The sequence below is a fragment of the Myotis daubentonii genome, chromosome 2, assembly GCF_963259705.1.
Source record: "Myotis daubentonii chromosome 2, mMyoDau2.1, whole genome shotgun sequence".
Taxonomy (NCBI): Eukaryota; Metazoa; Chordata; class Mammalia; order Chiroptera; family Vespertilionidae; genus Myotis; species Myotis daubentonii.
In genome coordinates, this window is record NC_081841.1 from 71,137,042 (window position 1) to 71,159,481 (window position 22,440).

The 22,440-nt window shown below is 41.5% G+C and overlaps 2 protein-coding genes across 5 annotated transcripts in view; one reads left to right on the plus strand and one right to left on the minus strand.

Moving 5' to 3' along the window:
- ZFC3H1 (zinc finger C3H1-type containing) overlaps positions 1-655 on the minus strand; it is a 58,202-nt gene extending 57,547 nt beyond the window's left edge. For all 4 annotated transcript variants that reach the window (XM_059683646.1, XM_059683644.1, XM_059683645.1 and 1 more), the window contains exon 1: positions 55-655. In XM_059683646.1, the coding sequence (XP_059539629.1) occupies positions 55-655 (601 nt within the window). The remainder of the gene's footprint in view (positions 1-54) is intronic.
- Positions 656-966: 311 nt separating this feature from the next.
- THAP2 (THAP domain containing 2) lies at positions 967-13,082 on the plus strand. The gene is made up of 3 exons (XM_059683648.1): positions 967-1,594; positions 9,465-9,660; positions 10,532-13,082. Exons 1-3 carry the CDS (start codon positions 1,524-1,526, stop codon positions 10,919-10,921), a joined length of 657 nt encoding a protein of 218 aa, XP_059539631.1. The 5' UTR covers positions 967-1,523; the 3' UTR covers positions 10,922-13,082.
- Positions 13,083-22,440: the final 9,358 nt, after the last annotated feature.

Sequence of the window (22,440 nt, forward strand, 5' to 3'; positions counted from 1 at the left end):
GCTAAAGGGAAACTCTAGGGACACACCCAGGGCCGAGCGCCACGTTAAGGATACAACTCTTGCGAGGTGGAGAGGGCTCCCGCCAGCTCTGGCTGCCGTTGAATCCGGACCCCGGTCCTCCACCCAGCGGGGGTCTGCCCCCCGGCTTGCCTCCTCGGTCACCCCCGCCACGACCCCGACTCCAGCGACTCCCACCCCGATAAGGCCGGCCTCGAAAGCGGAAACGGTCCAAAGCGATGTGGCTCCGTTCCCAGAAGGACGGCCGAGGGCTGCTCTCGGACAGCGAGCTCGAAGGCATCCGCACGGAGGGCTGGTGAGAGCGGAACGGCTCTTTGGGTCGGTAGCTGCTGTGTCCCCGGAGGTGGCCCCGCTCCGATGCGTGCCGCGAGCGTGAGAAATTCCTCAGCTGCAGCTGCTGCTGCGAAGAGGACGATGACGACGAGGAGCCACCGCCTCCGCCGGATCCACCGCCCCGGGCCGGGTGAGGAGGCCTCCGCCGCGGATACGGCAACAGCCCGCAGCCACTGCTACTGCTGCTGCTCCGGCTCCGTACCTGGCTGTTATCGTCGTCGCTGATCTCCCCATCTTCTAGCTCCCCTTCTTCCTTGGGCGACAGGCCACTGGACGCTGCGGCCGGAGGATCTGCGGTCGCCATCCCGGGAGCAGCGCCTTCCACACAAGCGGAGTCCTCCGTCCGGGGAACCGCCCGACAATTACCTTCCTCCTCGGCCCCTTCTTTCCTAACGGACCCGGTCGGTGCGGCCTTACCCTACTCGGACCCCTAGCGGGCTGTGCTCCCCAACTTCCCGGCACCCCAGCTCTCTCTCTCGCCGGACCGTCACAACAGTTCCCTACCCTAGCGCCCCCTTGCTCCTCCGCGAATGGAGCTCTTCCGCCTCGCGAGAAAGGGGCTCGGAAAGTGGCCCACGACGTCACTTCCGACGGAAGGCCGGAAACCAGGCTCTCAGTTCCCGCGATAACGACGAAGACCACGCTATTCTCAGTGGGACTTGTAGTTTTTTTCCTTTCCTGTTTTAGGGGCTGTCCTTCCAGTCTACAACTCACACCCACCTCGGACTGGATTGGGATATCTGGGTGCGTGTTGGAATGGGCGGGTTTGTTCTTAATCTCGGTCTCGAGAGTGTATCATAGAAGTAGGGGGTGGGGAGGTGGATGGTACCCCTCTTTTTTTTTTTCTTCTCCAAGGACAGGTCCTAAAGAGACGCAGTAGTCCCTCTCCCCTTTGGGGGCCAGGGAGGGGACCGGGTTGTGTCCGCCATGTTGGTGAAGGCAAAGGAAGGCGACTGGCGCTGCGGGACTGACGGCTCTGCGGGCTCAAGTCGGCCATATTCATAAAGAGGGAAGGTGGCTCCCTACCCCCGACGCACACACATCCGCACCCCTGCTGCCCATCCCGCCCCGCGATTCTGCTCGGCGGGCCTGTCCCCTGCCTCGCTGGCCCCGCGTAGCCGTCAGCGCCTCAGGACAGGCTCACGACGGCGCCGAATGAGGGGGGAAGGGACATGCCGACCAATTGCGCCGCGGCGGGCTGTGCCACTACCTACAACAAGCACATTAACATCAGCTTCCACAGGTAACCTGGGCGGGGAGCGGGGGTGAGAGCCGTTAGATTGAATATTGCTTGTGTCGAAGGAACGCGAGGATTCTGCGAATTCTGATCCCTTCGCTGTCTAGTCCAGGGGGTAGCAGGGAAGCATTGTGTTGCTCAGATCTGCCCAGTATTTCTCCCCTTGGGGAAGATGTACTTGCTTTATAAAAGAAATCCAAGTTCTGTATGGTGATTACTCCTTATAAAAGTGACAGCCGGATACCTTCATTTTCTACTCTTTTACTCCTGTGTATTAGACTGGACTTGACATTAATGACTCTAAGAAATCTTCCTGTTCAAGCCGGCAATCACCTTAAAGCAGAGGTTCTCAACCTGTGGGTCGCGACCCCTTTGGGGGTCGAACGACCCTTTCACAGGGGTCGCCTAAGACCATCGGAAAACACATATATAATTACATATGTTTTTGTGATTAATCACTATGTTTTAATTATGTTCAATTTGTAACAATGAAAATACATCCTGCATATCAGATATTTACGATTCATAACAGTAGCAACATTACAGTTATGAAGTAGCAACGAAAATAATTTTATGGTTGGGGGTCACCACAACATGAGGAACTGTATTAAAGGGTTGCAGCATTAGGAAGGTTGAGAACCACTGCCTTAAAGCCTACTGTGTTCCCATTAAAATCAGGAAATTCTTACTAGCTGAATTGACATGAGAAGCATTTGGATTTTTTCTGATAGTCCCATACAGTAACTCTGCAGAGGAGTTGAGTCATCATTGATGATAATCATGGAATTAAGCTATATTAATGAAAGTGCAAAAGATAGGCTTTCTATTCTTACTAGCAGTAATAAAAGGAACCTAGGTGTTCTTCCTTCTTTGCTGGAAGAGCAATGAAAATTCTTTTTTTTTTTAATGTATTTTTATTGATTTCAGAGAGAGAGAGAAACATCAACGATGAGAGAGAACATTGATCGGCTGCCTCCTGCACACCCCCTACTGTGGATCAAGCCTGTGCCCTTGACCGGAATCGAACCCAGGACCCTTCAGTCCACAGGATGACGCTCTATCCACTGAGCCAAACCAGATAGGGCCAATGAAAATTCTTTAGTTCTCTCAAATCAGAACTCTTGAAAGCACTTTGAACACTACATGAAATACAGTAAATAAATGTTTACCTTCTCTGCAAGTGCCTGCCATGTGACTGAAGAAAAGAAGCATTTAAAAAGTTAAGTGTAAACAGTTCTGATTTTATATACCTCACAACTTAATACATTCATAGGATGTAGAAAATTATATTCTTGACCTTTTCCCTACCTCATGATGACTAAATGTACCCCCTTATTAAAAGTTGCCACTTTAAAAAAAATCTTTGTGATGTTTCTGTTTTCAACTACTTCATCAAATATACTGTTTTGTTCATCTATCAAATGTGTACCAAGTTCTTATTTGCCTGACATCATGCAAGAGATCCAGAAAATTCTTATATTCTTGAAGTTTAGAGTATAATAAAAAAGAAAGACAAATATAATTGCAGTTAGGTGCCACAGAAAAGACATTCAGGGAGAACTAAGTTAGCTTTGTAAAGTCAAAGTAACACTTCTCAAAGGATGTGAAATTTCAAATGAGACAAAATGGTGACACAGTCTGGTGTGCCCCTTTAAGGATTTTCTGTTTTATCCATTAGTACTTGAGAAGCCAGGGAACGTTTTAAAAGAGTGGCATGATTAAATGTGCATATTAAAAAGTCCTCTGGCTGAAGTACGGAGAATAGTGTTATTGAAAGTGCTGGTTGAGCATCATCGAGAGAGAAATTCAGTGAGAAAGACTCTTGTTTAAAGAGTGTTCACTTACCCACTGTTTCTTTCACAAGGAAATCTACACTCCAGTGTCAACTGAACTACACAGTGTACTTCTTTGCTGGCACAGCCTGCACTAGAACACGAGAGGTGAGAGTTGATAGAGAAAAAACAGGAGCCTGTCTTAAAATAAGGGAGAGTCCACCCAGAGGCCTAGACTAGAGTAGTACTGACAGTAAGGATGGAAAGAAGTGGGCAGATTTGAGAAATATTTGAGGAGAAACTATTGTATTTGTTTTGGAAGATGAGAGATAGGGAAGAGTCTAGGAGGACCAATAATATTGAATGTTTAAGAGAGACACAGTGATACAGTAGCATGCATACTTCCTTTCCATGTTTGACTATTTGCTTATGAAATTAATATTTTCATGTGTAACCCAAAAATGTAGGTCATAAAATAACAAAAGTAAAAATACATTTCTATTTTATAAACAAACAATATGAACTAACTCCTCTCCTAAGACATTGGTAGACTTCTTTATTCCCATATACAACTTATGTTGCCTGAATGTAACTATCTTCATTTTTCTTATCTCTTAGCCCACTCTGGACTAGGTCTCACGAATAATTTTCTGAAACTGCTCTTGCTAACATGAGTTGTCACTCCTGTATTTCTTTTTCTTGGAATGTGATCATTTCCTCCTTGAAATACTCTCTACTTTTGAATTATTTGACACTAATTTTGTGGTTTTCACTTACTTCTGTAGTCTATCTCTCCTACCAGCCCCTCTCTTTGTAAAAAAATTTCAACTGTTGCTGTGGTCTCAGTTAACATTTACATGTGGATGCTTCTCAAATTATCTCCAGTCCAAATCTCATTGAATTCTGGATCTATAGGCCAAGTGTCTCAGTATTCCCCTGGCCTCTCCAGTTCCTCAGCTTTATATCAAAACTGTACTAAAGAATTTGCCCTTTCCTCAAACCTACTCCTATTCCCACATGCCTTTTCCCAGTAAATGAAAACATCATCTACCCAGAAATCAGAAGGTTATCCTTCCTTAACTTCCTACCATTCCCTTTTGACTCGATTACAACAGCCTCTTAACTGGTTCAGTGCTTCCATTCATGTACTCCTAACTTCTGTAATCAGTGATGTGTTGCTAAATGTTGAACAACAGAATCTCCAAGGAAGGGGAAAGCCCTGATTCATAGTATTTGCCCTAATTCTGTAATATAAATACTCCCTACATTATCTGGTTTCAAACTACCAACCTGATATCACTAATCATAAAGTTGGGAAGGAATGTGCAGTACCACACGATTCTATATAGTCTTTATACCATATAGATATATCAGACATATATAGTTTTAAGAATAAGATAATGCCCCCAGCTGGTGTGGCTCAGTCGGCTGAGCATCATCCCATGCACTGAGAGGTCGCCGGTTCAATTCCTGGTGGGAGCACGTGCCTCCGTTCCCAGTAGGGGACATGCAGGAGGTAGCCAATTGGTGGTTCTCTCTCACTGATGTTCTCCCTCTCCCTCTCTCCTTCTGAAATCAGTAAAAACATGTTTTTAAAAATCAGCTCTAAATCGTGACTTACAATGGCTTGCCAATGCCATTTTGGATAAAGTTCAAAATTACTCTTTAACTTAGAAAGTTCTCTTGCATCATTTCATGTCATTACTCTTCACTGTTCCCACCCTAATTCCTCTAGCTAATTCCTACTATCCTAAAGCCTCCTGACTAGATTATCTCTTCCTGCTTTATGGTTCCATTCAACCTTGTACTTAACCTTTTTTAGAACACCCATGACATTTGTAATTACTTTTATAGTAACAAATAACATTTATCTAGTATTTACCATAAACTGTCTCATTTAACCCCTAAAACCACACTAGATACCATTAAAATGGTACCTTATGGGTAATAAAAACTAAAGACTAAAAAGGTTGCATAACTTGCCTAAAGTTACCTAGTTGTTATGTAAAGTAACCAGGATTGACACCCTGATTTGACTTGAGAGACAACAGTTCTCAGTCATTCTTTTCTGTTGCATCAAGTTGTTCAATTCTCTGTCCTCCCCATTACAGTGTGCCCTTAGTAGAAGGTAGATACCGTAAAAGTAGGTCAGTTTTATTTACCACTTGGGACAGTTCCTAGGGCAGTGCTTGGAATATATGAGCATTCAGCCATTTATTAAAGACCCAGGCCAAATAGCATTGCTTAAAATACTGAGTGATTTTTTCCAAACATCTAATGTTTCTGAAAGCCTACTTTTATTATGGTGTAGACAAACATATATCCATCTGTTGCCACCCTGTTATTTTTTAAATACTTAGAGGACAATTTCTTATAAATTCAACTATGGGCTATCTCTACCCCCCTTTGAACATACTAAGAAAAATCCAAACAACACATGCAAAATATGATTATGGAAAAATTAAATATAAAATTGTTGATTAGCCCAGCCAGCATGACTCAGTGGTTGAGTGTCGACCTATGAAACAGGAGGTCACAATTCGATTCCCAGTCAGGGCACATGCCCAGGTCGAAGGCTCAACCCCAGTGTGAGGTGTTCAGGAAGCAATGATTCTCTCTCATCATTGATGTTTCTATCTTTCCCTCTCCCTTCCTCTCTGAAATCAATAAAATACATATATAAAAAGTAAGTAAAATTGTTGATTATTATTCTATTTAAACACAGGTAACTAAATAAAGATTATTTAGTAATGCTAAGCTAGCCCCATTAGTTCATTTTTCATTGATTCACTCAGAAAAGCTCACTGAGTGCTTACTTAATATGATAAAGTAGTAAAGAACAGTTCTAACCAGGAAAAACATGATACAGTGGTGGAGATAGAAAAGCAAGCAATTAGAATACAGTGGTGTTAATTCTTTATCATATAGAAACATCTAACCTCATCTTCTGATCATGAAAAACTTCTTTAGGAAGATGAGATTCCTAAATTGAGTCTTAAAAGAAGGAAATAAAATTTGGTTAAGGTTCAGTTGGAGGTACTGATTGCATAATTAGGGAACTCGTTTTAAAAAACTAAAGATGCCGAAACCGGTTTGGCTCAGTGGATAGAGTGTTGGCCTGCGGACTGAAAGGTCCCAGGTTCGATTCCGGTCAAGGGCATGTGCCTGGGTTGCGGGCACATCCCCAGTGGGGGATGTGCAGGAGGCAGCTGATCGATGTTTCTCTCTCATCGATGTTTCTAGCTCTCTATCTCTCTCCCTTCTTCTCTGTAAAAAAATCAATAAAATATATTTTAAAAAATAAATAAATAAATAAAAATAAAAAACTAAAGAAAAAAAGGGTTAAATATCTGAAAGACAGCCTTCATATTTCTGAAGAGTCTTATACAAATGATAATCCAATAATAGTACTTAGTTTATAAGTTCTGCATCTTTATTGAGGCCCCCAACAAGAAGAAATTCTTAAGTTTAGTGTTTATAAACCAAAGCTTGATTTTTTTAGCTTAGGGCACAGGAAATATTTCCAAACCATTAAATATTGGAACACATCTTTGAAATGAGAATACATTTTATTAAAAGGTGAGGGGTAAACAGTAGATAATCAGGGGTTTCTAATTAAATAGAAAAAAACTTAAATTTGTGAAAACGTGAACTACAGAGTGACAAACAAATGCTAATAATATCTTCAGGTCGGGATATGTTTGGAGTTGAGGGGACAGGGACAAGAGACTGGAAGGTATTTACCAGTAAATCTGGGCTTTCATCTCTTTGTGCCCGTCATTGCTGGTCATTTAAGCAAACCGGATATCTGATAATAGCCAAAGCTGTTACCTAGTGAAGCTTCAGTTGGGGAGCCACATGATCTTCTAACCTGAATGATTCTTTTTAAACACTACTCAGTTCATTAGGTAATCAAACTAAAGAAGAGTTGAACTCAAAGTTGTTACATGTGAATGTTGATGGTTATGTTTCCAATCAGTCAACACAGTTACCACTAATTTTGACAGTCCCTTATATTTTTCTCTTCCTTAACTGGGTACACATTAGTATATTTTATATTTGAAATAAATATGAAAGGAAAAACATTCCTGCTGGGCTTGTCAGCAGCATTTTACTTTTTGTAGTAATTATGATTTCTACTGTATTACGTAGCTTAAGAGTTCATTTTTTTAAAAAAATATAGGCTGTTTACGTGGAAGTAATACAGTGCATTCTTAATTTACATATTCTGTCTCATTTTAATTAAGCAAATTTTTGTTAAGTCCTTATTCAAGGCAACTGTCCTACGTGTTAAAGAGATTAAGTCCTAGCCAGCCTTGCTTAGTGAGTAGAGGATAGGCCCCGGGGGTCCTGAGCACCAAAGAGTCTCTGGTTGGATTCCCAGTCAAGGGCACATACCTGAGTTGCAGGTTTGATCCCTCGCCCCAGTCAGAGTGCATTCTGGAGGCAACCAATCAATGTGTCTCACATGGATGTTTCTCTCTCTCTCTTTCTCTCCCCCATTCTCTTTCCTCCCTCCCATTCTCTCTCAATGGGCCCAGCTGGTGTGGCTCAGTGGTTGAGCATCAATCCATGAACCTGGATGTCAGAATTTGAATCCTGGTCAGGGCACATGCCCAGGTGTGGGCCCTATTCCCAGTAGGGGGGGCGTGCAAGAGGCAAGCAATCGATGATTCTCATCATTGATGTTTCTAACTCTCCCTTTCCCTGTCTCTAAAGTCAATAAAAACACTTTAAAAATCAATGGAAAAAATACCCTTGGGTGAGGATTAACAAAATAAACAAAAAAGATAGAGGTAAAAAGATAGAGTGATTCCTGTCCTCAAGAAACTTATAATCTACTTTTATTTCAAATAAAAACAGTATGGTGTCATAATGAAGGAACACAGAGGAATACCAGAATCTATCTAGGCTTTCCTTGATAAAATTTAATCTGTAGGTGATTTATCTTTTTTAAAATATATTTTTATTGATTTCAGAGAGGAAGGGGAAGAGAGGGATAAAAACATCAATGATGAGAGGGAATCATTGATCAGCTGCCTCCTGCACACCCCCTACTGGGGATTGAGCCTGCAACCTGGGCATTAATTTGATTTATCTTGACCATGAACTAATATATAAGCAGCAGATCTGAGCAATGTAGAGTTACTCCTGCTTATACAGCTCTACATAAGCTTGATCTAGTTTAGTCATACTTTTTTTTTTTTACAGAGAGAGGAAAAGGGGGGCGGGGGTAGACTGATTTGTTGTTCCACTTGTTTATGCATTCATTGGTTGATTCTTGTGCCCTGACTGGAGATGGAACCAGCAACCTTGGTGTATTGGGACGATGCTCTAACCAACAGAGAACTACCCAGCCAGGGCCTAGATTACTGTAGTCTTGTTTATTTTTACTGCCCAGGTTAAGGACTGGAGTAGGAAGAAAGATCTCTTTTTAAAACCCTGAAAAATAAGACCACTCAAGTCCTTTTTTAATTAATTTTTTACAACTTATAAAAATTAGCATGAATTGGTTTCTGTGCCAACGTCTGGATATTGGAAATGTAACATTTTGTATGTAAATTGAAGACACTATAAAATACGTTTTTATTGGTTTTAGGGAGAGGGATTTAGAGATGGAAACATCAGTGAGAGAGAAACATTAATCAACTGCCTCCTGCTCATCCCCTACTGGGGCATCAAGCCCTCAACGTGGGCATGTGCCCTGACCGGGAATCAAACCGGGGACCTCTTAGTTCATGGGTCAACACTCCACCACTGAGCAACACCGACTGGGCTGAAGACACTTTAAATCATCACCACTTAAAATTTGTTTTAACCGCCGAAACCGGTTTGGCTCAGTGGATAGAGCGTCGGCCTGCGGACTGAAAGGTCCCGGGTTTGATTCCGGTCAAGGGCATGTACCTGGGTTGCAGGCACATCCCCAGTAGGAGATGTGCAGGAGGCAGCTGATCGATGTTTCTAACTCTCTATCTCTCTCCCTTCCTCTCTGTAAAAAATCAATAAAATATATTTAAAAAAAAAAATTTGTTTTAACCATTTAGGTGCAACCAGAACTGTGATAGTTGGAATTTGAGGGTTTTTTTGTTTTTTGTTTTTCTAAGGTTTCCTTTGGATCCTAAAAGAAGAAAAGAATGGGTTCGCCTGGTTAGGCGCAAAAATTTTGTGCCAGGAAAACACACTTTTCTTTGTTCAAAGCACTTTGAAGCCTCCTGTTTTGACCTAACAGGACAAACTCGACGACTTAAAATGGATGCTGTTCCAACCATTTTTGATTTTTGTACCCATATAAAGTCTATGGTAGGTAATGACATATTCAAGCTAGATACAATATAGGCCTGATGGGAGTAGCATTAAGAATGCTAAAAGAGGCGGGTGGGGTGAAGGGGACTGAATATATGGTAAAGGGAGAAGATTTGACTTTGGGTGGTGGGCACAGTGCAATATACAGATCTTGTAACATAGAATCCCACACCTGAAACCTATATGATCATATTAACCAATGTCACCCCAATAGATTTAATAATAATTTTTTAAAAGAGTGCTAGAGGAGATGATTCATGATAGAGATACATAGGATGTAGAATTAATACGACTTGATGACTAATTGAATGAAAGTAATAAAGGAAAAAGGTTCCTCAGGTTTCTGATTTGGGCAAAAATTTCTGCCCCCATTTTAATTCCTTGAGTGGAAGCTATAACTGAACAATTAATAAGTACTAAATCTATTCAGGGGCTTGATACTTGGGAATATATTTTTATTAAGTAGGATCCAAGGTCTGAAATATTAATTGAGCAAATATTTACCTACAAAAGAGATCAAATCAGTATCACATAAATGTCTACATTATTTGGCCTTAGACAATTACAAAAGATATTTAAAGTCTCCATAAAATCATAATTTGGAAGGACCTTGGCAGTCCAGTGTCTATTTCCAAACCAATATTAGTATCTCTCTGTAGAGGGAAAACAAAAAGAAATAGGTGGCTGGAGTTAATTCAATCACTTGAGAAACTTGAATCTATGATTACATGAGATGGGTTGGTGATGTTTGCTATCTTTTAAAATCAGTTTTTAAAAGAGCAATTTAAATACTGTTATTTAAACTGGACAAAATTTATTTGTGATATTGCATAACTTATGTACAACCCTCTAATATTATTTGGCACAGAAACTCAAGTCACGGAATCTTCTGAAGAAAAGTAACAGTTGTACTCCAACCGGACCTTCTAATTTAAAATCAAACATTAATAGTCAACAAGTGCTACTTGAACACAGTTATGCCTTTAGGAATCCTATGGAGGCAAAAAAGAGGATAATTAAACTGGAAAAAGAAATAGCAAGTTTAAGAAGGAAAATGAAAACTTGCCTACAAAAAGAACGCAGAGCAACTCGAAGATGGATCAAAGCCACTTGCTTGGTGAAGAATCTAGAAGCAAATAACATATTACCTAAAGGCACATCTGAACACATTTTACCAACTGCCTTAAGCAGTCTTCCTTTGGAGGATTTCAAGATTCTTGAACAAGACCCACAAGATAAAACATTACCAATTCTCTAAATATAAACCAGATCAAGAGTGCTTTTATTTAAGAGTAGCCTGCACACAAAAAGAAAAAAAGAAGATTAGCTTGCATCGATCTTGATGCCCATCATTTATTCTATTCAAAGGTAAAGATATTTAAGGAAATAATGCCAAAATTGGGTATTTAATAAAGTTTTACTTGAAGTAACGTTCTTACTGTATAACTTATGAAGACTTGATTACAAAAATAGAAAACTTTATGAAACTTATTTGAAAAAGGATGGAAGTGCCTTACATGCGAATTGCATACATTAAAAATTTGCTAGGAAGTTTTGCAAGATGTGTTTTTGCCTTTTTAAACAACTTTTGAAGAACAGCCTATTACAAGTAATGTGTTTAATTTATATTAGAAAAAAATGTTTTTGTGTACCAAAGTTGAGACATTACATTCTAAGTAAGGTAAGTAGGAGTTAACCAATATTAAATATGACTTTAAAACTGCTGAGGTTTGTATTAAATTATTACTGACACTGTGATTTGGAAACTTTACAGAAAAAAAGCCTAAGGTGCAGGGCAAGTTCTTTTATTTAAACTTTCTATATCTTTTTAACAGTAAACGTGAGCTAATCATAATCTCCCTCATAAGAATATTATCTTTTAAAATGGATTGTAAAATATTTTGAAAATATTTTAAATATGAAGTACCCTTGAGTCATTCAAGCTAGTAAGGACTCAAGTACCTCAGACTAGTAAAAACTGGTAGCTGGTTATATTAACCTTCTAAGAAAATATGTTGTGAAATAATGCAGAGAGCAGGATCTAACTTTTACCTTTAACAAAAAGATAACTGTATACTACTCTTTTACTAAAAAAATAAATTTTTTTTTTAATTTCAAAATTGATGCATTAGTAAGCAAATACGCTACCAGTTCCCTGTTAGAAAACTCCCTCTGCCTTCATGTATGTTGATACCAAAACTTTTCAGCTTTCCCTTCCCCCCATAAACTTAACAGTAGAATTTAATCATAAAACAGTACTTACTATATTATATCTTTACAACTTATAACTTAAAATGGAATCTGTTTTTCTTACACATCAGCTTGCTTTTTATTTCCTTTCTTAGTAAGGGTAGACTAGAACAACCATACTGCATAAGGGAAATAAAATGTACTTCTCTACAAAAACATGTGTCTGTGAATAAAGCTATGCAAGTGCTAATTATTTTACAAAATAGAATATCAGAACTATTCTTAATAGTTGCCACTTGAACAATTAAAGAGTTTGCCTTACTTCACCAGATAAATGTTTAATAAGAACACTTTCCTTCAAATAGTTTTGATCAAATCCAGCAAAAATTTACTAATGTATCATGAAGTTATTTAATCCTGATTCAAGCTTTCTGACACCACCATATAAAAGTAACATACACCTAATCGTAAATTGCTATAAATCTTTCCTATAAAGTAAATGCTACTTGATGATTTAAAAAAAAAACACACACAAAAAAATACTTCCCCCGCCCCCCAACTGTTTAGATTGCTGGGTTGTTGTTCTTTTTATTTTATTGATGGGTGTGAGAGAGAGAGCCATCGATTTGTTGTTTCACTTATTCATTCATTGGTTGATTCTTATATGTGCTCTGACCAGGGATTGAACCCACAACCTTGGTGTATCGGGACGACACTCGAACCAACTGAGCTACCCGGCCAGAGCTTAGACTGCTGTTTTGCTTGGATCCTAGCAACAGTCTTTTTATATTATTGACACCCTCTTTTAATAAGGAATGCCTCCCAAGCAACTAGATTTCACAAAGGCAAGGGTAGGAAAGTCTGTTTTAATTGTAAGGCACTTACAACAAATATTTATGAAAATCCTTTTGTGTACACAGGGTGGGGCAAAAGTAGGTTCACAGTTGTGAGTACATGAAGCAGAGTTTGTTCTTATTTATTGTATTATTTCCCATATGAACAACTATAAGCCTACTTTTGCTCCACCCTGTATTGTAAACCTTGTTAGTCATTTTATCATAAATATTAGATTTAGCTCCATTTTGTTGGTTTTTTCTAATATGGCTTCAAATTATCTTTTTACCAATACCTAGTCCAGGGGTCCTCAAACTACGGCCCGCAGGCCACATGCAAATACAAATATTGTATTTGTTCCCGTTTTGTTTTTTTACTTCAAAATAAGATATGTGCAGTGTGCATAGGAATTTGTTCATAGTTTTTTTTAAAACTATAGTCCAGCCATCCAGTGGTCTGAGGGACAGTGAACTGGCCCCCTGTTTAAAAAGTTTGAGGACCCCTGACCTAGTCAATAATCATAAGCAAACACTTATTGACCATATCTACTTTATACCTCAAAGTAAGTTAGATAATCATTTAAACATAAACTATGCTTTCCAAATAGATTCTCATATAGTTCACCACCTCTCCCCAATACAAACACTAATGTACACTGATTCCCATTTACAATAATAACTTGCTATCTTAATATAACATTTTAAAAATCACAAAAATAGACCATTATGAAATACAACAACCTTTCAGCAATCTCCATTATTATTTGAGACCACTAAATAAACTACCACTGAGTAATTTTAAAGTGAAAAATTTTTGGTGTTTTCCCTATGTAATTTTCATGTTACTGTCCTGATAACATGTTCCAAACTCTCTGCATCAGATTCTTTCATTAACACACATCTGTCTACCTTAAAAATAGCCTTATTCATAGAATAAAATCTAAAAAGAAACTTAAAATTCTGTTTTTAGTTTATTGATAAACTTATCACTTTGACCATATTCTATAAACTAATCAGAATTATACTAGCTCTTTTTCCTCTGCTGGACACAACACATATCCTCTGTTCATTCATTCTATGTATACTTAGGCACTAACCTCTACAAAGAACCAGCCAAGTCTGGCAGATATGGCTCAGAAGTTGAACCTCAATCTATGAACCAGGAGGTCATGGTTCGATTTCCGGTCAAGGCACATGCCCGGGTTGTGGTTTTGATCCCCACTGTGGGGCGTGCAGGAGGCATCTGATCAATTAATCTCTTTCATCATTGATGTTTCTACCTCTCCCTCTTCCTTCCTCTCTGAAATCAATAAAAATAAAAATACATTTTAAAAAAAGAGAACCAGCCAAAGGCTATAGTAACTTGATATAAAGATGAATCTAGCCTGCCCAGTGTGGCTCAGCTGGTTGAGTGTCATTCCTTGCACCAAAAAGTCACTGATTTCATTCCCAGTCAGGGCACATGCCCAGTTTGCAGGCTTGATCCCCAATGGTGGTGTGCAGGAATCAGTCAATCAATCTCATCGATGTGTCTCTCCCTCTCCTCCCTCTAAAAACAAATCAATAAAAACATTTTAAAAATAAGTAAAATGCTTTAAAAAAAAAAAAATTAGATGAATCTGACTCAATTTTTTACCCTTAAGTTGCTCAGTCTCCTGAGAGAAAAAAAAAATTATTATACAATATGATAAATGCTATAAAGGACATATGTGTTAAGTACTTTGGTAAATTGTGTTGAATTGGAATTTAATGAGAATATAAACTTCAGACCTTCTTATGAAACTAGAGGCCCGACGCACGAAATTCGTGCAAGGGGCTCGGCCCTCGCAGCCCCAGCTGCCTTGGATGGCCTGCGTAGCCCTGGCCGGCCCTCACCATCCCAGCTTCGTCCAGAAGGTCATCTGGAAGGACATCTGGAAGGTCGTCTGGCTGTTCCGTCTAATTAGCATATTAGTTCTTTATTATATAGGATACTTTTCTTTTGAAACAGAGATTTCTTATGACTTAACCAAAGGAAGTAAAAGGACACTAATGTTGACCTGAATTACATAGTGTTTTTTTTTAATGAGTTGTAACATATTTTTCCCTTTAAAATGAACACTGAACAAATTTGTTGTTAATGGTATCTTTGTTAACAGGAAATATAACTAAATAAAATACATCAAAGCCAAGGAGTTTATTTGAGGCTTTTACAAAACAACCCTACTAACTCAGATCTTTAAAAATATTTTAGCTCAAGAGTCTTAAAGTTAACAAAGCACTATGGCACCCATTGGTTCTCTTGGTTGTTCTTTACAAATATTCTGTATGATAGGTGGTATCACCTCCAATTTACAGCTGAAGAAATCTGTGTTGATGTAACGTATTTATTCATTCAGACATTTATAGTGTGCCAACTGGCACAAGGGATAAAATGTCAGTAATGTAGGAGGTTCTAGATTGAACATTGGTCTTCAGCCTTCAAGTCTTCCATTCACCCACCACATTATAACCCTCTGTTAAATATGTAAATCATGTTATTAAAAGAAAAAGTCATGTCCAAAAAAACTAATATAAAATATTTTATATATATATATTGTAAAAGTAGTCTATAAAGTCATCATTGATCTTTTCTAGGTAGACTTTTTAATGTTGATATTTCATTTCTCAATGTTAGAATACGGGTAAACTTTAATTTTGGTATAATATATAGAAAATGGTTCAATTTTATGCCAGAATATGGGTTTCTTTTGGTATTTAGATAGTTTGGAAACTTTCTAAAATTAATGATTTTATAATTTATATTTTAAAATTATATATTGTATTCACACAGAAATTGTATTCTGAGTATGTTGATATTAAAACCTTTTTTCCAAGGACATTAGTATCATGCCTATTATTTCCAAAAAATGTACATGAACATTTCAGTGGAAGTCCTTCCTCTCTAAGTTGACCCTCTGAGATACTTCTGTAGAAGTTCTTCTCCCTACATTGAAGCAAACTGTAAATAAAAATATGTAAAGCCTGGAAGAGGAATGTTCATTATCATTTTTGTTACTTATATCTAAACATCCATTATAGTCTATTTGCACTGTTTTAAATACTGGTTATGTAATCTAAATCAGATATACTAAAAATTCTGTCTACCCTGACAATAATTTGAGGCTAACAAAAAGATTGCTTTGTAGATACAATTATCAAAGCATTATTCTAATAAAAAGGGATATAAGATGTGATTTTTCTTAATTTTTGTCTGATTAAAATATTACTTAATACTTTAATTCAAAACATACTATCTTAACATTCACTAAGAGACATTGAGCAAACTAGAAAGAACTATACAGACATGATCCCTGTCCTCAAGGTTACTGGGGAAAAAATACTCCATTTGTTTATTCCTGCCCTCACTGTTCCATACCCTCTTCCTAATGCCCTTTTAGAATGAGTTGACTCTAATTCAACATATCAGTCCTCAATTTACTGCCTAGGCCTCAATTGTGCTCAATAACTTTTTAAAAATCTTTGTGTTTAATGTCAAGAAAGTAGACATATGCCTATCTCTCAGATTGTCAGTGTAAATTATTTAGATAATACTTCAAACTTTAACTCTTCCATTCTCTTCAACTTCCTATTTTTCATGTTCTTCTTAACCATCAAACCTTTACAGATTGCCTTTCACTTAGTTTGGCAACAACAAACTCCTTATCATCCTTCAAGCCTTAGCTTAAACACTCGCTCTCTGACACCTTCAACATAGATTTTTAACCTTTTTCATCTCATGGCACACATTCATTACTAAAATTCTGCAGCACACCAAAAGTACATATTTTTTGGTCAATCTGATACACACAAAAAAGGTATAATTTTTACTCATTCACAGCAGATGGCTGTTGTGTTGGCTGTAGTCATTTTTTTTTTTAATTTGACAATCTAAGGGAAAAATAGTCAGGTATTGTATGTTTTAAAATTCTTGCAGCACACCAGTTGAAAATCACTGCTTTAACATTCCGAAGTGACATACCTGCTTTACTCCTTGAATGCTGTTTTATACATAAGGATAAAGTTGGATAATGTAATTGTCTACATATCTACTTTTATCTTCTACTAGAGGCCCGGTGCACAGATTTGTGCACCAGTGGGGTCTCTCAGCCTGGCCTGCTGGAATCGGGCCAAAACCAGCTCTCTGGTATCTCCCGAGGGGTCCCAAATTTCGAGAGGGCAGGTCTCAGGTGACACACCTGAGAATCGGGCTCCCTCCTCTGTGGTTCCGCAGCTGCCAAGTCACCGTAGCTTGAAGTCACCGTAGCTTGGCAGCTCCTGCGTTGAGCATCTGCCCCCTGGTGGTCAGTGCGTGTCATAGCTACTGGATGGTCAGTCAGTTGGACATTCACTTAGGCTTTTATATATATACAGTAGGTCCTCAGGTTAAATTGGAGATCTGTTCCTATGGCGCAAAATAACACAATTTTTGCTGTAAGTCAGAACCCACCTACATAAGCACCTACGTCACTCACATGGAACACATACATAGCAGTAATGAAGTGAAACAGTAAAATAAACTTAAAAGATAATTCCTGAACTTTACTTATGATAAATAAATAATAATAAAAAACATAAAGCACATATGTACATACATTGAAATGATGGAACTTTTTTATTTTATAAATAAACTAGAGGCCTGGTGCACAAATATTTGTGCACTTGGGGGGGATCCCTCAGCCCAGCCTGTGCCCTCTCGCAGTCTGGGACCCCTTAGGGGATGACCACCTGCTGGCTTAGGCCCACTCCCTGGGGAATTGGGCCTAAGCTGGCAATCAGACATCCCTCTGGCAGCCCGGGAGCCCTTGGGGGATGTCCACTTGCCAGCAGGGAGCAGGCCTAAGCTGCAGTCTGACATCCTTAGTGCTGCTGAGGAGGCAGGAGAGGCTCCCACCACCACCGCTGTACTGGCAGCCATCAGCCTGGCTTGTGGCTGAGCATAGCTCCCCCTGTGGGAGCGCACTGACCACCAGGGGGCAGCTCCTGCATTGAGCGTCTGCCCCCTGGTGGTCAGTGTGTGTCATAGTGATCAGTCATTCCCAGTCTTTCTGCTGTTAGGGTCAGTTTGCATATTACCCTTTTATTATGTAGAACTAGAGGCCCGGTGCATGAAATTCATGCACGGGTGGGGGGGGTCCCTCAGCCCGACCTGCACCCTCTCCAATTCGGGAGCCCTCAGGGGATGTCCTACTGACGGCTTGGGCCTGCTCCCTGTGGTTCTCTGCTCTCTGTGGGGCTTGCCTCCTCCACACCATGGCGACGGCCAAGCAGGCCCTGCTGGGTGCTGCCTGCGGGCCGTGCTTGCTTGCTGGGCTCACGTTGCCAGGGTGACGACGCTAGCATCCTGCCCCAGCCACTATGGGCACTGCTATCTGTCATGGAGTGATGGGGTGACAGTTAATTTGCATATTATTCTTTTATTAGATGGGATGGGAGATGCTGATGTAACCATGAAACGACGTACGTCGAGTCCCACTTAACCTGAGGACTATCTGTAGATGTTCCTTCAAGGCAGTGTATGTAGATGTTTTGTTTTTTTCTTTTTGGGTCTAACATATATATTAGGCACTCAAATACTAGATTTCAGAAAATCTAAACCACTCCTTTGGTTTAGATTCAAAGGAATTGCACATAGAATCCATTGATACTCTCCCGGCAATGGTAAGTGCTTTTTGCTATCAGGATAACTGTTATAATTGGTATGAAGTACCAAATGTCTATCCCAGAAAAATCCAAACTTGTTTATGTCAAAGAATAAACAAATATTTATATTGTAACATTTAAAGGTTATTAATGCAATAATGAACTTTAAGTCTGTTGCTCTGATTAGAAATTCTCAAACTCATGTTTTCTGAGGGAAAAGAATGAATCTGGTAAAATAGAATTAACTCTGTTGGAAAGATTTAAACAAAGATGTTCAAGTTTCTTAACTTCTCAGAGCCTTTAACAATGCATCTCACAGTCCTATGAGTATACAAAATATCTCCACTTTAAATTTGATCACAGGTATTGGGTGGGGAGTGGAGGTAGAGGGTAGCACACCTACTAATAGCTTGAGGAATATAGTTTAAGAAATGCTTAACAAGAAATTCTCTGGCCCTAACTGGTTTGGCTCAGTGGCTAGAGCATCAGTCTGTGGACTGAAGGGTCCTAGGTTCGATTTGGGTCAAGGGCATGAACCTTGGTTGCAGGCACATCCCCGGTAGGGGGTGTGCAGGAGGTGGCTGATCAATGTTTCCCTCTCATTGATGTTTCTAACTATCATTGATGTTTCTAACTCTCTATCCCTCTCCCTTCCTCTCTGTAAAAAATCAATAAAATATATTTTTTTTAAAAAGAAATTCTCTGTCGCTAGAAAATGGCTTTTAAAGTAAATAATAAAAGACTGTTGAAATTTTAAAGATTGTTAAAGTCTATAAAAATCATCAGCCTGTAAAATCATAGGGTTTTTTATTTTTTTTTCAATGTTTTTTATTATTATTATTAGTTCAGGTATTACAAATGTGTCCTCATCCCCCCCATGAACCCCCAACCTCCCCCACACACACAAACTCATGCTCCCATCCCCCTGTTGTCCATGTCCATTGGTTTGGCTTATATACATGTAGGCTACTATGCATTGTCAACCCCATTTTATTTATTTATTTATTTGTTTGTTTGTTTGTTTGTTTGTTTATTTAAATACTAGGGGCCCGGTGCACGAAATTCGTGCACTGGGTGGGGGGGGGGGGCGGGGGGGAGTGTCCCTCAGCCCAGCCTGCCCCCTCTCACATACTGGGAAGCCCTCAGGCGTTGACCCCCATCACCCTCCAATCGCCGGATCGGCCCCTTGCCCAGGCCTGACGCCTCTGGCCTAGGTGTCCGGCCCGGGCAGCGGGGACCTGCAGTGGCAGCGGGGGGTGCCGCGATCGCGCGGGCTCCGCCCCTGCCCCTGCAGGATGCCTCTGGCTGAGGCGTTCGGCCCGGGCAGCGGGGACCCACAGCTGCAGCGGCCCCGCGATCGTGGGCTCCGCTTTAGGCCCAGGCAAGGGACCCCTAGCTCCTGGGACTGCCAGCTTCGACCGTGCCCAGCTCCCATCGCTGGCTCCACCCCTACTTCCTGCTATCACTGGCCAGGGCGGCAAAGGCGCCTGATTCTCTGATCATGGCTGGGGGGCAGGGCAAAGGCAGCCCCAGGGCCGTCTTTGCCCTGCCCCCAGCTCTTAGCTCCCCCCTGGGTTTCCGATCACTGTCAGTGGCAGGGGGCTTCTTCCTGCTTTCCCTTTCGACTCCCTGCATTGTGCCTACATATGCAAATTAACCGCCATCTTGTTGGCAGTTAACCGCCATCTTGTTGGCAGTTAACTGCCAATCTTAGTTGGCAGTTAACTGCCAATCTTAGTTGGCAGTTAATTTGCATATAGCCCTGATTAGCCAATGAAAAGGGTATCGTCGTACGCCAATTACCATTTTTCTCTTTTATTATAGATATTTTATTGATTTTTTACAGAGAGGAAGGGAGAGGGATAGAGAGTTAGACACATCGATGAGAGAGAAACATCGATCAGCTGCCTCCTGCACACCCCCCACTGGGAATGTGCCTGCAACCAAGGTACATGTCCTTAACCGGAATCGAACCCGGGACCCTTGAGTCCGCAGGCCGATGCTCTATCCACTGAGCCAAACCGGTTAGGGCCAATCATAGGTTTTTTTAAACAAATTTATTGTTGACACTATTACAAATGTCCCCCATTTTCCCCCCTTTACTCACCTCCAAGCAGCCCCCTTCCCCTCCCTCTGGTCATCACTACAAAATCATGGTTGTTGTTGTTGTTGTTTTTAAAAAAGAATAGTATATCTTAACTTCACTAATCCCCCCAAACTATTTCAGCCTTAAGCTAAAAATAACTTATTTATGGAGAACAGCAATTATTGGACACTGAGAAAAAAAGGAAGTGAAATATTCATTTGAAGGGTCAGCCATTGGCACTATTATTTATTTTTTAACTAGGGGCCCAGTGCACGAAATTCGTGCAGTGGGTGTGTGTGTGGCGGGGGAGTGTCCCTCAGCCCAGCCTGCCCCCTCTCACATACTGGGAGCCCTCAGGCGTTGACCCCTATCACCCTCCAATCGCAGGATCGGCCCCTTGCCCAGGCCTGATGCCTCTGACAGAGGTGTCAGGCCTGGGCAGGGGACCCTCATTTCCCCCCATCACTGGTTCTGCCCCCAGCCCAGGCCTAATGCCTCTGGCCCAGGCATCAGGCCTGGGCAGGGGACCCCCAGACCCCTCCGATTGCTGGCTCTGCCCCTTGCCCAGGCCTGATGCCTCAGCGAGAGGCGTAGACCCCCATCACCCTCTGATCACCTGATCGGCCCCTTGCCCAGGCCTGATGCCTCCGCCAGAGGTGTCAGGCTTGGACAGGGGACCCCATCTCCCCCCGAACACTGGCTCTGGCCCCCGCCCAGGCCTGAGGCCTCTGGCCCAGGAATCATGCCTGGGCAGGGGACCCCCATCTCCCTCTGATCGCTTGCTCCACCCCCCGCCCAAGCCTGACGCCTCTGACCCAGGTTTCAGGCCTGGGCAAGGGGACCATCATATACCCCCAATCCCCGGCTCAGCCCCCCGCCCAGGCCTGATGCCTCGGCCAGAGGAGTTGACCCTCATCACCCTCCGATCACCAATCACCGGATCGGCCCCTTGACCAGGCCTGAGGCCTCTGGCAGAGGTGTCAGGCCTGGGCAGGGGACCCCCAGCTCCCCGCAGTTGCAGGCTCCGCCCCTGCCCAGGCCTAACGCCTCTGGCCGAGGCATCTGGCCCGGGCAGCGGGGACCCGCAGCTGCAGCGGCCCTGCGATCGTGGGCTCCGCTTTAGGCCCAGGCAAGGGACCCCTAGCTCCCGGGACTGCCAGCTTCGACCGTGTCCAGCTCCCATCGCTGGCTCCACCCCTACTTCCTGCTATCACCAGCCAGGGCGGCAAAGGCGCCTGATTCTCCGATCATGGCTGGGGGGCAGGGCAAAGGCAGCCCCAGGGCCGCCTTTGCCCTGCCCCCCAGCTCTTAGCTCCCCCCTGGGTTTCCGATCACTGTCGGTGGCAGGGGGCTTCTTCCTGCTTTCCTTTTCACCTCCCTGCATTGTGCCTACATATGCAAATTAACCGCCATCTTGTTGGCAGTTAACTGCCAATCTTAGTTGGCAGTTAATTTGCATATAGCCCTGATTAGCCAATGAAAAGAGTATCGTCGTACGCCAATTACCATTTTTCTCTTTTATTAGTGTAGATATGCAATTTTAGCCAGTCAGTCATGAGAAAGAGAAAATCATCCCTGACATCCAGGAACTAGGCTGACAGTGTTGTTAGGAGAGTCCTGGCACAGGTAGCCCATGATTTTCTGTTTGACATAAAAATCTCAGAACACCAAATTCAGACAATGTTACCCTGTGATTGTGATTAAGTGTGGGGCAGAGGGGAGAAGTAAGACTGGCTTATAATTTTGTCTAAGAAGATACAAGGTCAATATGCTAAACCAGAAAGATACTAGCTTTTACTATTAATAATATCACTGATATGGGCCAGTCCGCTTTCTGAGGTTATCCAATTATTTGTGCAGAACAGACTAAAAGAAAAAGTGGGCACATATGCATGTAGTCTATATAGTAAGGGAAGGCCATTACCATTTAGTCCTACTTCACAGATTTGGTTCTCAGTTAACTAGTTAATTAGGTCCCTCAACACAAGAAAGGGTGTTAAGTTGTCT

Coding starts and splice junctions, on each gene's coding strand:
- THAP2 (XM_059683648.1), top strand. CDS start 1,524: ATGCCGACCAATTGCGCCGCGGCGGGCTGTGCCACTACCTACAACAAG. Junction 1,595..9,464: donor ATTAACATCAGCTTCCACAG/GTAACCTGGGCG, acceptor TGTTTTTCTAAG/GTTTCCTTTGGATCCTAAAA. Junction 9,661..10,531: donor GTACCCATATAAAGTCTATG/GTAGGTAATGAC, acceptor TATTTGGCACAG/AAACTCAAGTCACGGAATCT.